Source organism: Protomyctophum bolini (assembly GCF_963924005.1).
Source record: "Protomyctophum bolini genome assembly, chromosome: 14".
Taxonomy (NCBI): domain Eukaryota; kingdom Metazoa; phylum Chordata; class Actinopteri; order Myctophiformes; family Myctophidae; genus Protomyctophum; species Protomyctophum bolini.
In genome coordinates this window covers 14,198,737-14,211,058 of record NC_137875.1, presented here as the reverse complement: position 1 = coordinate 14,211,058, position 12,322 = coordinate 14,198,737, and the positions used below count along the sequence as shown (strand labels likewise).

At 41.3% G+C, this 12,322-nt stretch overlaps 1 protein-coding gene across 1 annotated transcript; it reads right to left on the bottom strand.

The window, feature by feature from the left end:
* Positions 1-1,899: 1,899 nt before the first annotated feature.
* Positions 1,900-11,185, bottom strand: scdb (stearoyl-CoA desaturase b). The gene is made up of 6 exons (XM_080782215.1): positions 10,918-11,185; positions 10,142-10,420; positions 8,367-8,497; positions 7,779-7,984; positions 5,190-5,422; positions 1,900-4,025 (listed from the first exon to the last, which is right to left on the bottom strand). The coding sequence occupies exons 2-6, from the start codon at positions 10,401-10,403 to the stop codon at positions 3,826-3,828; spliced, it is 1,032 nt and encodes a 343-aa protein (XP_080638341.1). The 5' UTR covers positions 10,404-10,420; positions 10,918-11,185; the 3' UTR covers positions 1,900-3,825.
* Positions 11,186-12,322: the final 1,137 nt, after the last annotated feature.

The window sequence follows — 12,322 nt, the reverse complement described above, 5'->3', positions numbered from 1 at the left end:
TTAAGGAGGCTTCCGTGAAGGATGTTTTTGGATTAAGGAAACACCAAGAGGAATGACAAATAGCCTAGAGGTTTATTCTAAAACTGTAAAATATTCAGTCAAAACAATCTAAATCATGCAATATAGCATAAACTACGTTTGCATCATACAAGAAAGACATTGCAAAAAGTTACACAAATCAATTTGCTGACAGATGAATACTTATATTCTTAGTTTAGATATACTAGGTTGGCTAGTATTTCCTTCCGATAGCTGATTTGCTGGTTTGTACCTAATGCAATATAGATAATTATAGGTTTCTAATGTTTCAAATGTTATATATGCCATTATGTAATGTCACATCTCAAACTCAAATATACGATCAGGGGCTCCACTCAGAAATATACCAGTTTGGCAACCGTTTCTAACCTACTTTGCGGTAGTATTTTCTACGTAGTCATTCGCCATCAGAATTATGAATTATATACACCGACATAACAATGTCAGCAGTGTGTTCATAACAGGCGAGCAGGATGTGGCTTCTTCAGTAGACTGAAGCATTCTGACAACACCAGACCACAAGTGCGTGACAGTGTGGTGGGAAGTAGCCAAGTACATTTACTCAACACAACAGCTATTTTCGAAAGGTTGACACATTTTGAATAAATTGCAAAATGGGACATTCTGTATTATTTTGCTTTTGGTATGTGCTTCAAGTGTATTTTGATGCCAATACGTTTGTGCTTTTAGTCAAACCTTTTAACAGAGTACTTTTTGCTTTCAAGATAATTTCTACATTAGTGGTATAGCTTCTTCCAGCACTGAGGGGTGTGCGTGTGTGTGTGTGTGTGTGAGAGACCACAGTGGGTTGTGACATGCCTTGGAGAGGATGGTCTGACAGTCAGCAGCCAATGGTGAGAAGGCTGAATGATGTCACCCCTGGGTTCTACAGAGATCCAGTTGTCCCGACAGTGCTGTGGTGCGACTGCAAAGCTTAGTGTCGAATTTGACAGCAATTTATTTTTTTGTCCGTTTAGAAATCAGTCTTTTGAATACAATTAATTTAGTTTGTCATGTTTCAGTCATCTGAAAGGTTTGAGTTAGTCTAGGTTTAGCCAATTAAATATAAGATTTTAGTCGACGCAATTGGCCGATTTTACACTTGGTCGCATGCTGAACACAGCAGATTCACAAGCTCACGTGTCGCAGCACATAAAATGTATTTTTCTACTGAACCAACATTTTAGTCCATTTTATTTGCTGACGAAATTATCACTAGCCTATGTTTAGTCTTATAGTCTAGTTTGTCAGTGAAAAAAAAATGTAGTCAAAGAAATAAACACTGCGCAGAGGATGCTAGTTTGACGTCTAAACGGCACGTCTTTCCACATTTACAAAGATCTACCAAGGATACATTACATAATAATTCATAACTAACCCAGTAAAAGAAAAAAGAGTCACCAGTAGATGGTGCAAGGGGGAGACATGCTCAGATTGTGGATAAGATAAGGACCAACAATGCAAGTGTTTATGCCTGTGCCCTGTGGGCATTGCATAGCACGGAGCCGTTTTACGACATTGTGTAACGTGTATGATAACGGCAGCTCTGCATGCCAAGAACCTGCCTTCAGGGTGCGCATTCCTGAGACAAATAAGATCAAAGACAAACTTCTCTAGGTCAAGGGACAGACAGTCATGAATAACCCTTCACCTAGAGAGATTGGTCGTCTTGATGCCGTCATGCTAATCAAGTTGTGTGCTAAATTCATGCCAACATGTACAGACGGATCAAAGTCATGCCAAGGAAGTAAGGAACATGCCGTGTTATTTTTTAGATTCCAAAACAAATTGACTAAAGCATTATGCCATTATAAAAGCCATGTATAGTAAACACAATTAGACATAAAGTTCAACTAAGGCAACGGTACAAAAATGGAATCAGAATCCATTTTTTATTCAGTTTAGGAATAGAGAGTATATTAGAGAAATGCCAACAAATGACAGCAAAACATACTTTCCTACAAATAGAAAATTTGGTTTATTCACGGAACATACAGTGGGTAAAACATTCCTTGAAAAAAAAATGTGCCAGTTTTTTTCTTTTCTTTTTTTAAGGCATTCAAACTTCAAGAAGTTAACACTGTAAAAAGTAATTGCACTGAAAAAGAGAGCAAGTGTGACAAATATTACAATGTCATTAATGAGATATACCAACAAGTTTGGATCATTTCCCCCCACCCCAGAGAAAAATATCTACCAACTTTATGCAAAAAAAGTAAATTCGTCACAATTGAGAATTTCAGATTCTACGTGTGATCTCTGATCCCATTCAGTATGTTATGAGGGCCATCAGTTATTCTCGTTTCTTCCATACAGTAAAGACAGTAACAACAAACAGCCAAGTTCTATGCTCTTTGTGTCCATGCGTCCATGCCCCCCCTCCCCCAACCCACATCCTTTCACAGGATGTCCGTTCTTAAACCCTGAAAGTCAGAATTTGCACTTTGATATCCGACGGACACGCAAGTGGAAAAAGTTAATTACCCTCATAAGGCATTTTGGCAAAGAGTCCTGGCTAACGTTGCGATTATTTACCATAAGACAACACGCACGGTAAATGCACCTGCTATAAATGTCTCGATGGCCTTATCTCGAGGGAGAGGGACAACAAGAGAGCCAACCACACCCATCTCCTTTTCAAACTGCAAGTAAGAAAATACAAAAGCAAATCTTTCCTTTCTTTCCCCCCCCCGCCCGCCCCATCGAGGCCGAGGAGTCCCGTTGTTTCCGTGTTTTCAGTGCAGAGGTGAAAGAGGGTGGATGAATACCCGGCACTTCAGATTATTATTTAGCTGAAGTCACAGGAGAAATCTCACTACACTCAAACAGAGGTGTAAAAATTGTGTTAAAAAAATAAACACAAATTACAAGATTCCAGAGAACGTGATCTCTCTGGCCAAGGTGTTGTTTAACGAGTGTCTTCTTACCTAGAGGTTGACTACCATGTAGTCACTAGTCATCATCGCTAAAATATACGTGCAGCAGGTCTGCAGTCACCAAGTGTTGTCTGGTATTATGATCAATGGTGTGACAGCTCAACGGTAGACTGGCTGTCTGGATGTTGTTGGCTGTCCAAAAAAAGAAAAAAAGAAGCAGTGCAGCTTTGTGGTTTAACAAGACTGCCGCTTCTAACAAAGATTATAAAGAAAACCTAATGAATAAATATCAGGATCATCTCCACCAAAGCGCTACTAATATCATTTGACACGTTAGAGCAAAAAAAGAAAAAAAAAAAAAAAAAAAAAAAAAAGGCTGGCTGGCCTAATTGAACAGACACGTTGATTAAACCTCACCCGCGTCACAATACAAAAAAACCTCACCACTACTAACATTTTATCTAATCAAAGTGCCAATGGGGATTGATGAATAAATAGCACATGAATAAATAGGTTAATATTTCTAATCGCTCTTTGACACACAGGCCACAGGCTATTTGGTTGGCATGTTCTGCTGGTTTTCATACTAGGGCCTGTTGGATGTTATGGCAGGTAATATAAAGCTGTGCTTACTTGTTCGGCCAGGTTACTGACTGAGACGAATGGTCGGTGAAGTCGTTTCAAAACATAAACACACTTTGTGGGGAAAAAAGGCCTAAAGACCGTTTGGAGCCAATATTAGTCCAAGAACAGGTTTTCAACTCACGAAAGAAAAAGGAGAAGATATGAGCCATGATGACCGCCACCACGCCACCACTGCCTTACCAAACTGCTGCCATTGCCATTTCTTGTTGCTACGTTCTTTCTTGGTTTGACCGGTCGGTATCTTAGTCCGTGGCTTCAGAGTAGCTCAGCCGCTTTTGTGGCTCCCGTCGCCCGTCCTCTTCTTCCGGGACATGATCAGCTCCTTGGAAACCTTTTTCCGGTCGGTCGCCAGACCCAGGAAGCACATGAGATCAATAAAGGCAGCGGTGATATTCAGCTTGTAGCCGAACTCGCTGGTGGCATAGTCATAGGGGAATGTATGGTGGTAGTTGTGGAAGCCTTCCCCTGCAAGTAAGAACAGACAAAGATGGATATAATTTTTTCTGCAAGTTGTATAACCAAAACATAATAATGCATCATATCATAATTTAAAATGTCATCATGAATCATCGTAAGCTAAGAACAGCACTATAGAGTGCCATGTCTACAAAAAATGTTACATAAGTTGAGCATTTGCATATGCCTGGTCGTCGAGGCTAGGGCAAGTGCTAAGATGGAGGAATCGGCAACCATTTGAGAGAAACACTTAATTGATCTTTTTTTCTTCATAAGTGCATGTGGTTGGATAATTTGGTTCTTGGAGAGCTTATTGAAATAGAAAATGGCATCTCAAAGCCCATCTCTGGAAAATAGGTACACAGTGCACACATAATTTCAAAGCAGACTGTTCTGTGTCCATACTAAAACCAGGATCTCCAGCACAAAGTAAACATTAGCCACTGGATTAGCAAGTTCCGCTCCACTATGAATGACAGGACACTGCTTCAGCTTTGTACAGTCCCGTCCACTGGACACGGCAATTATTAATCAATATTAAATATTTGAAAGGAAACAACTTTCAACCTGAAATCCCTATTTTCGGCATGTATAGGCAAAAACTCATCAAAAATGATGAAATATCCCATTACAACAAGTTCACAATACATTGCGAGTAACGACACGTTCTGAGCTTATAGATAGTCTATAGAGTGTCGCAGTCCCGCCCCCTTTCATGATGTCAGGCCCAGGAAATAGTTTCCAATGCATTTTTCCCATAGACATTTCAAAACGTATTTATTTAAAGACGTTATAAGCGTCGTACAAAGCCAACTCTTTTCGTGACAAATCATGACAACAAACAATATTTTGGACCAAACAAATAAGTGTTTTCTTCTTTCTAATTATTTGTTCAGCCCGAAAAATTGTGTTTGTTTTCATGATTTGTCACGACAAGAGTTGGCTTTGTCCTTGGCGTAAACGTCTTTAAATAAATACTTTCTGAAAAGTCTATGAGTCTTTTCCGGGTCTCTCGAGGGGGCGGGACTGCAACGCTCTATTTCCGCCACACACGTATAAAAATAGGGCTAACATTTTAAGTTTAAATCTTCACAAGCAAGTCTTGGCATACAGTTCTGCCAACAATAACCTTTAATAAAGAGGTTTCTTCTAACAAAACATGTCCCTCCTTACCCACGGCGCTGAACGCAACAAAGGCGTTCTCCCTGGGGTTGATGGTTTGGTCGTAAGGCCGGTTTCCCCACATGTGAGCGGCGCTGTTGACCAACCAGGTGGCGTTGAGGACCATGCAGTACCTCAGGAGACAGGGGACGAAGTAAGCTACCGCCAGGGACTCACCCCAGAAGTACCAGGGCACCACCGTGGGCACCCCGAAACATATGAGGAGCACAGAGAGTTTGTAGTGGCTGAGGAGAGGGGGATAATACAAACCTACAATTTAGGCATTCATCCAAAGCGAGTTACAGTAGGCAAGGCCAACACATGGTAAAACAAAGAAATAGTCATCAAGGATCATAACTAAGTAAGCTAAGAACCCAAGTCCAATAGTAGAATATGTACAATGAGTCTACACAATGACAATATCTAACACAATATCTACATCTAAATGACATACTTTTAGCCGTTGCATACTCCTACAAGGTTATCAAGGGTAGTGCAAGGTGAAGGCATTTGTATTAGTTATCAGATTTAGCGCAGGTAAGAATTTCAGCAATGCATGTCTGCATCTCCCGGACGATCAGGACTTTTGTAACGTCATTTTGTCGTCATGCGCATCCAAAAATATTTATTTATTCCTCCCACAAAGGAAGAGCTGACCTTTGGTCTAGACTCCACACGCTGGATTACCATACCTTACATTAGTACTTCCCTTTTAACGATGTGGCTTTACCCATGTTTTTTTAAATCTCGCTTCATGGCAGCACATTTATGGAAAAACACTTGCAGATGATGATAATGTTCCAAACATCATGTAGATACCAGCTACTACATACTATCTGTGTACAGTATGTATATTGAGAAAGCCCGGAGGGGCGAAACGTTGTCATAAAAAGGACGGGGGAACAGAAATATATCGTGTAGTCACTTTTTGGGTCCAGCACCGTATTCGGAAACTGGGATGTGCATATCGTTTTCCTTCTTTACAGTATGTATATCCATCTTTTTTATTTGACCCATTTCTATCTGTCACCTCTTAAAAATCGACCTATCAAGAAAACTACTAAATGGAGCGCACAAGGGAAAAACACATGTAAACCTGTGACCATAAAGCTTATTCTGATTATGTATCAAAAGGCAAATGTATAAATCCAGCACAACTACAGAGCAAGCTTAATTTTCTCCTGGCTTGTTCAATTAAGTGCATACGTCTTGTGAAATAAATTAAAAATATCAAACTAAGAGTGTAGGAAAATGGAAAATAAAGACCATTGGGACTGAGAGTAAAGTCTTAAAGGGATATTTAACTTTAAAAAAAAACTGCATTTCATCATCTACTTATGTAAACACCCCAGACAGTTTTTAAGTTGCTTGATTCAGTATTTAGATATTCATTTTAGCTGCCCCACCCCCTTCCTATTCAAACCGATTATAACTTAAAACTCCATTTTAACCATGATAGATTCATCAAAAACACCAGTCAACAGAAAAAAAAGTTTGTGTTTTCGATTAATCTATCATGGTTAAAATGGAGTTTGAAGCTATAATGGGTTTGTATAGGAAGGGGGCGGGGCAGTTAAAATTAATATCAAATATGAAAATACTGAATCGAGCAACTTAAGAACTGCCCAGGGTGTTCACATAAGCCTGATGGACGATGAAATGACCAAAAGTATTTTTGAAAGTGAAATATCCCTTTAAGTAAAAACTAAATGTACTGCAAGCTTTAAAAAGTTAAATTAGGTCATTACATGTGTTAAACTAGACCCTCTGATAAAACTGCTGTTGGGTGTCGACAAGCCCCAATCCACTGAGAATAGCAATGCAGACTGCTTTGGACTGCATCCAAAGGAAAAGACCTGTTGACAAAACGGCCAATGACTGTTCACTGTCTGAACATGGTGTGATGTGCTGCCTGGCACAGAAGGCAGGCCTTATCAGTGGATCTGTGACCTAGACAACAACTTCCTTGCCAGTGCAGATACATCTGTCATGTCAACATGTGCCACAGAATAGTTAAAGTTTAACCCGTTCAACTTATGCAATTAAAAAAAAAAAATCTATATATATATATAACTCTGCAAAAAGCCTAATAATTTCTATTGTCTAGACAGGTTTAATTCAATTTTGTTCATGTGCAATATGGCACATTGTAAAAAAAATAAAAGGAATTGGGTTGACTAAATATTCATGTAAATCATCGAATTGTTAATTTGTAATGGGATGGCATTCACAAAGTTATTGTGTGCCATGTAATGAAAGACCAGAGCCGTTAAGGGCTTTGAAAAGAATAACCAGAGCCGTTACGGGTTCAGGTTTAATGTAACGTCTCTCCAGCCTCCTGGGAACCGTTCATGGAGAATGAACTACACAAAGTCAAATGTCCCTTTTCTGGGCATGTCAATGCCCAGAAAAGGGACATTTCCCCGGGGGAAAAAGTTCCTCGTAGATACACACACGTAAAGCTTGTAGGTTGGGTATTTTTGGCGAAGAGATTTCTGTGTGTGTGTGCGATGAAGCCTAAGTATAGAACCCCAGGAGACCCTGGTCAACAAAGTATATAGAGTTTAAAACAGATGCTTGGAGTCATGCTCCTTTGCTCACTTTCTCTGAAACATGACCACTTCGTCCGCCTTAAGGTCTGTCAGCTCCAGCTTGCGGCCTTTCTCGATGACGTCGGGATGCTTGCGGACCAGCAGCCAGCCCACGTGAGAGAAGAAGAAGCCCCGTACGGCATTATGGGGGTCCGCGTCCGTCTCTGAGAACTTGTGGTGTACGCGGTGGTCCCTGGCCCACTCGTAGATGTCATTCTACACACACAAAAAAAGAGGATTACATAACACATTATATATGGCCATTGTAATGGCCAAAAGCAGATTCTGACTACTAGATAAAGCAGGCAAAAGGATTAAATGTACATCACTCAGATTAAATGGCTTCTTTGAAATCATAATTTGCACATGTGCTTATGCCAATAGTGCTGTGCAATGTGGCTAGCACTGTTGGCATAAGTGATTGGATCTCTCACTCTTTTTAATCAAACAATATATTACTACAAAATTAGACTGGTTTCAAATTCCTGATAGACTTGCACATATATTTCTGCAAAGGGACAAAAATAACACATGTCCCTTTCTTTATCACTCTGAACAATGGGACACTTGTTTTTCATGTCTCTATAGTAGTCTATACCTGGAAGGCCATGGAGTTGGCGAGAGCCAAGAACACTCGCAGAGGATAGGTAGCTTTGTAGGATCGGTGGCTCCAGAGCCTGTGTGCACCGGCGGTGATGCCCAGAGCACTGATGAGGAAGCACGCAGCAGCTGTAAAAAGAAAGCGAGGGGAAAGGACTTAGACACAGTTACAGACGAGCAGGGAAATCCCCTGTAACAAGATGCTGCGCACACACACACGCACACAATTACTAACATACCAGTCAATGGAAATGTATTACACAATGTTAACCACACACACACGCACACACTTAGTGAAAATATATGCACCCATTTGTCAAAGAAAGAGCATATTTAGAAGCTCACAACGCTGCCATTTTTAAACAATATCCCCTATAGACGAAGCCAGGGAGCAGCGTCCTGGCGGGCGCACCCATTACTGAGGCCCAGGGGTACCATTAAGCGCAGCTTTATGTTGCGTTCACACGGGCAGACTAAACGATGCGGTCTACCATTCATTGTCAAAGGACGCCAGCGACAGGACATTGTAGCTGCTCCAAATCAACTCACAACACGCCTTTGCATCATTTCATCTGCCCGTGTGAACGCACCATTACACCTCAGCACTGATTAGATACACCTGGCCTACAGGGCAGTGAGGGCATTGCTCCATGGATGAGTCTATAATGGGGTGGCTGACTAAGGAGGTAAAGTGGCCGCTTGGGAATCGGAAGTTTCCCGGTTCGATCTCCCGGATCCCCCTGTGTTACTGTCAAAAGTGTCCTCAAGCAAGGTACTGACTGAAACCCTAAATTGCTCCCGATGAGCAGGTGGGACTTGGTTCCTCTGCCGTGGTGTGTGTGAATGCAAAGCACATTGTAAAGAACCTTTGAGAAATAATGACATTATTCCATAATGACATTATGTGCTCCAGGTCAAAAAGTGGCTAATCCAACACCCAAAGACATGGCTGTCTGCTGGTTTTATCCACTGGACCGAGTGTTGGGGGGAGGGGGGGGGAGTTGTTTACGAACAGAGAGATATGTTCCAGTGGGAAGAGAGATGTACGTCTACTCTCTCACAACTTGTTCTCAAAAGTGCTGAATGTGTTTCTATGTTGCCGAGCCCACAGCACTGCCAAGGATGTGAGAACCGGGGGCAAAGGACGTTCTGTTTGCAGTGCCATGCAGCTCACAATGGGATGTCTATTGGAATGGTGATTGTGCTTTGTCTGCCCCAGTGAAATAATATGCAGTTCAGCATTGCAAAGAGAGGGGGAAATTATGCAAGTGCACCACAATAGAAACAAAGTTGAGACTGTTTATATAATTGAAGTCATGCTCCCAACAGTCTAACTATATTCACTGGGTTGAAATTCGAATTATTCTGAAAGTTTGGCATCTGCTAGTTTGTTTTTTTGCACTCATCCCAGCTAACTTAGGCTATCACATGAATTACATCTCAAATAGGTCAAGTTAGAGGACTTAGTTCCTCTCGTGGGTAGACTCAAAATCTGTATATGCCCGTTTGCACTGAACAAGTGAACAATCCCAGTACTAGTGGCCCATATTCAAACACGATTCCAAACGCCAGCAAGTCTGCACCTACTTTGCAATCATCACACTAGATCAGCACATTCTGTTCTTCTGTGTGTTTTTTTCCCTGGGCTGCCCAGCAGCGATGCAAAGGGAATTGTCAGAGTGAAAGAGGGGGAAAAACCCCCAATAAAATGCAGCGTAAGTTCTTCAGGCTTACTTTGAGTTCAGTTTTTATAGGAATTACTTTTTAACTTACACCAGGCAAGGGTTAACGCCTTTGCGGAAGGGACCCACGTCACTCCATAGAGCGCGGCACTGTGCAAGATGGACATCAGGATGATATTCCTCCACACCAGCCTCATCGGCGGCTTGGGCCCTAGCTTCTCCTTATACGTGTCGTCAAAAACATCGTCGCGAACCGTGGTTGTTGAATTTGTCACCGTGGTGGCGTCTCCATTCTGCTGTTTGTGCGACTGCTGCTTGTTGGCATTGTGGTCCCTGGTCTCAGTTTCCGTCATTTTTTAAAGAGAAGATTCTGGTGGCGCAGCAGCAAAGAAAAAGACATAGGGTTTAATCAGACAAATGAAAGACAAATATATCAATGTATTATTAGCGCGTGTAATCATGCACGTAAATTAAATCAATAAAAAACGCCCCAAAAGTTCAAGTTCGACAGCTGGAATTACAGTTGCAGCCAGCAACGGTTCTTTTTTTTAATGTTGCCCTCGGGCTGTACAGTGTAACGCTACGTTAAACAAAACCGTTGCTTTAACAAAATACTCAAGTCAAAACCAGGCCCACCTAAAAAATATCCGATCTCCAAGCTCACTGCGCCTAGGGTAAGCGACGCGGTGTGAGCTTGGAGATCGGCGCAACTATAGCTAGCAAAGCGAGCATTACACAACTTGGTTGGGGGAAGGAAAAAAAAGAGGAAGGGAGGGTTCGGCTGCCATACGACACATACGGTTAAATAATACAACATACATGAGGTCGCTACAAAGACACATCTGTACATGAAAAATAGAGACTCACCGTCTTTTACGCGTCGATTCAACCCGGCTTTCAGACGATTACGCACGGCGTTAAGAGTCCAAAGCAACCCCGTCCGTGTGACAGTCGGTGATAATGAATGGAAGATGTTTTTTTTTTAATGCAACGCTCGTGATGTTTAGCTCGAGTCCCACTCCCCGGCTGGCTGGCTTGCTGCTTGGCTTTGGCTGGTAGTTAGGTTTAGGTTCAGCCTCCTATACCTCAAAAAGCTTCTCTCCGATTCTCCTCTTCCGACGTCGTTTTAAAGCAATTGGTCGAGGGCAAATTGATGCCATGCGCCCCGGCGGTCTGATTGGCTGAGCCGCTTATCTGATGTTGTACGTTTCGCCATCCTGCTGGATGATGTGGTGAAAGTTAACGTCCCATCCCTCCCCGTGTCTGCTACCTTCTACCGCTATGTTTGTTTGATCAACATCATCATCATCATGATGGCAAGACTTTTTCTGAGTTTAATACGTGACGGTGAGCTCATACACACACAGCACTGTACTGTCACTGCTGTGGTGGAAAAAGAGCTCAATGTTTTACACAAGTATCAATACGGCAATGTAGAAATCATATTACATAAGTATCAATAATCACTCAGAATCATACAAAGTAGGCCCTGACTAGTTTTAAACTAAAGTTTTATTTTTGTACTAGTGGAGCAACAGTACAATATTTGTAATATTTGTATGTAGTGGAGTAGAAGTAAAAGTACTTGAGAAAAAGTACTTGGTTACTTACAGCACTGGAGTTGTGCATGAGCTCAATCATGCAGCACTGTCAGTGGTGGAAGAACTCCATGATTTACTTTTAGGCCTACGTATTGGCATCAAATTATACTCAAAAGTACCAAAAGCCTCCTCATTATGCAGAATGTTCCATTTCACAGCTATTCAAATGTATAAAATTAATACGAATCTTTAGAAAATAGACCTACAAGCGCATTGTGAGCTTGAACGAAATGCATATAGGATTTTGTAATAATAATCAAAATCTACAAAGTAACTACACCGGTAGTTAGTTTTAGTGGAGTAAAAGTACAATTATTTGCCTCTGAGATGTAGTGGGGTAGAAGTAAAAGCAGGCTACTGAAAATTGGATATACTCCAGTAAGGTAAAATTAAAAACAAATACCTCAAGTGTATTAAGTACAGTACTTGAGTAAATGTACTCAGTTACGTTATTACACCATTGGAGTTAGGTGAGCTAGCACTGTGAAGAAGCTGTGTCATCATAATCTTTGGTAAGTCAAAAACCCCCAGGTGACGTGTCATCTCTGTAAAATAATGCATGTCACTGGGATGACAACGTGTAGACGTTTTGTTTGCCGATGGGTTCACAGATTGCGTGTAATGTAGCAATTAACCAGTCAATCAATCAATGAAAATAGATTTCTGGGTGT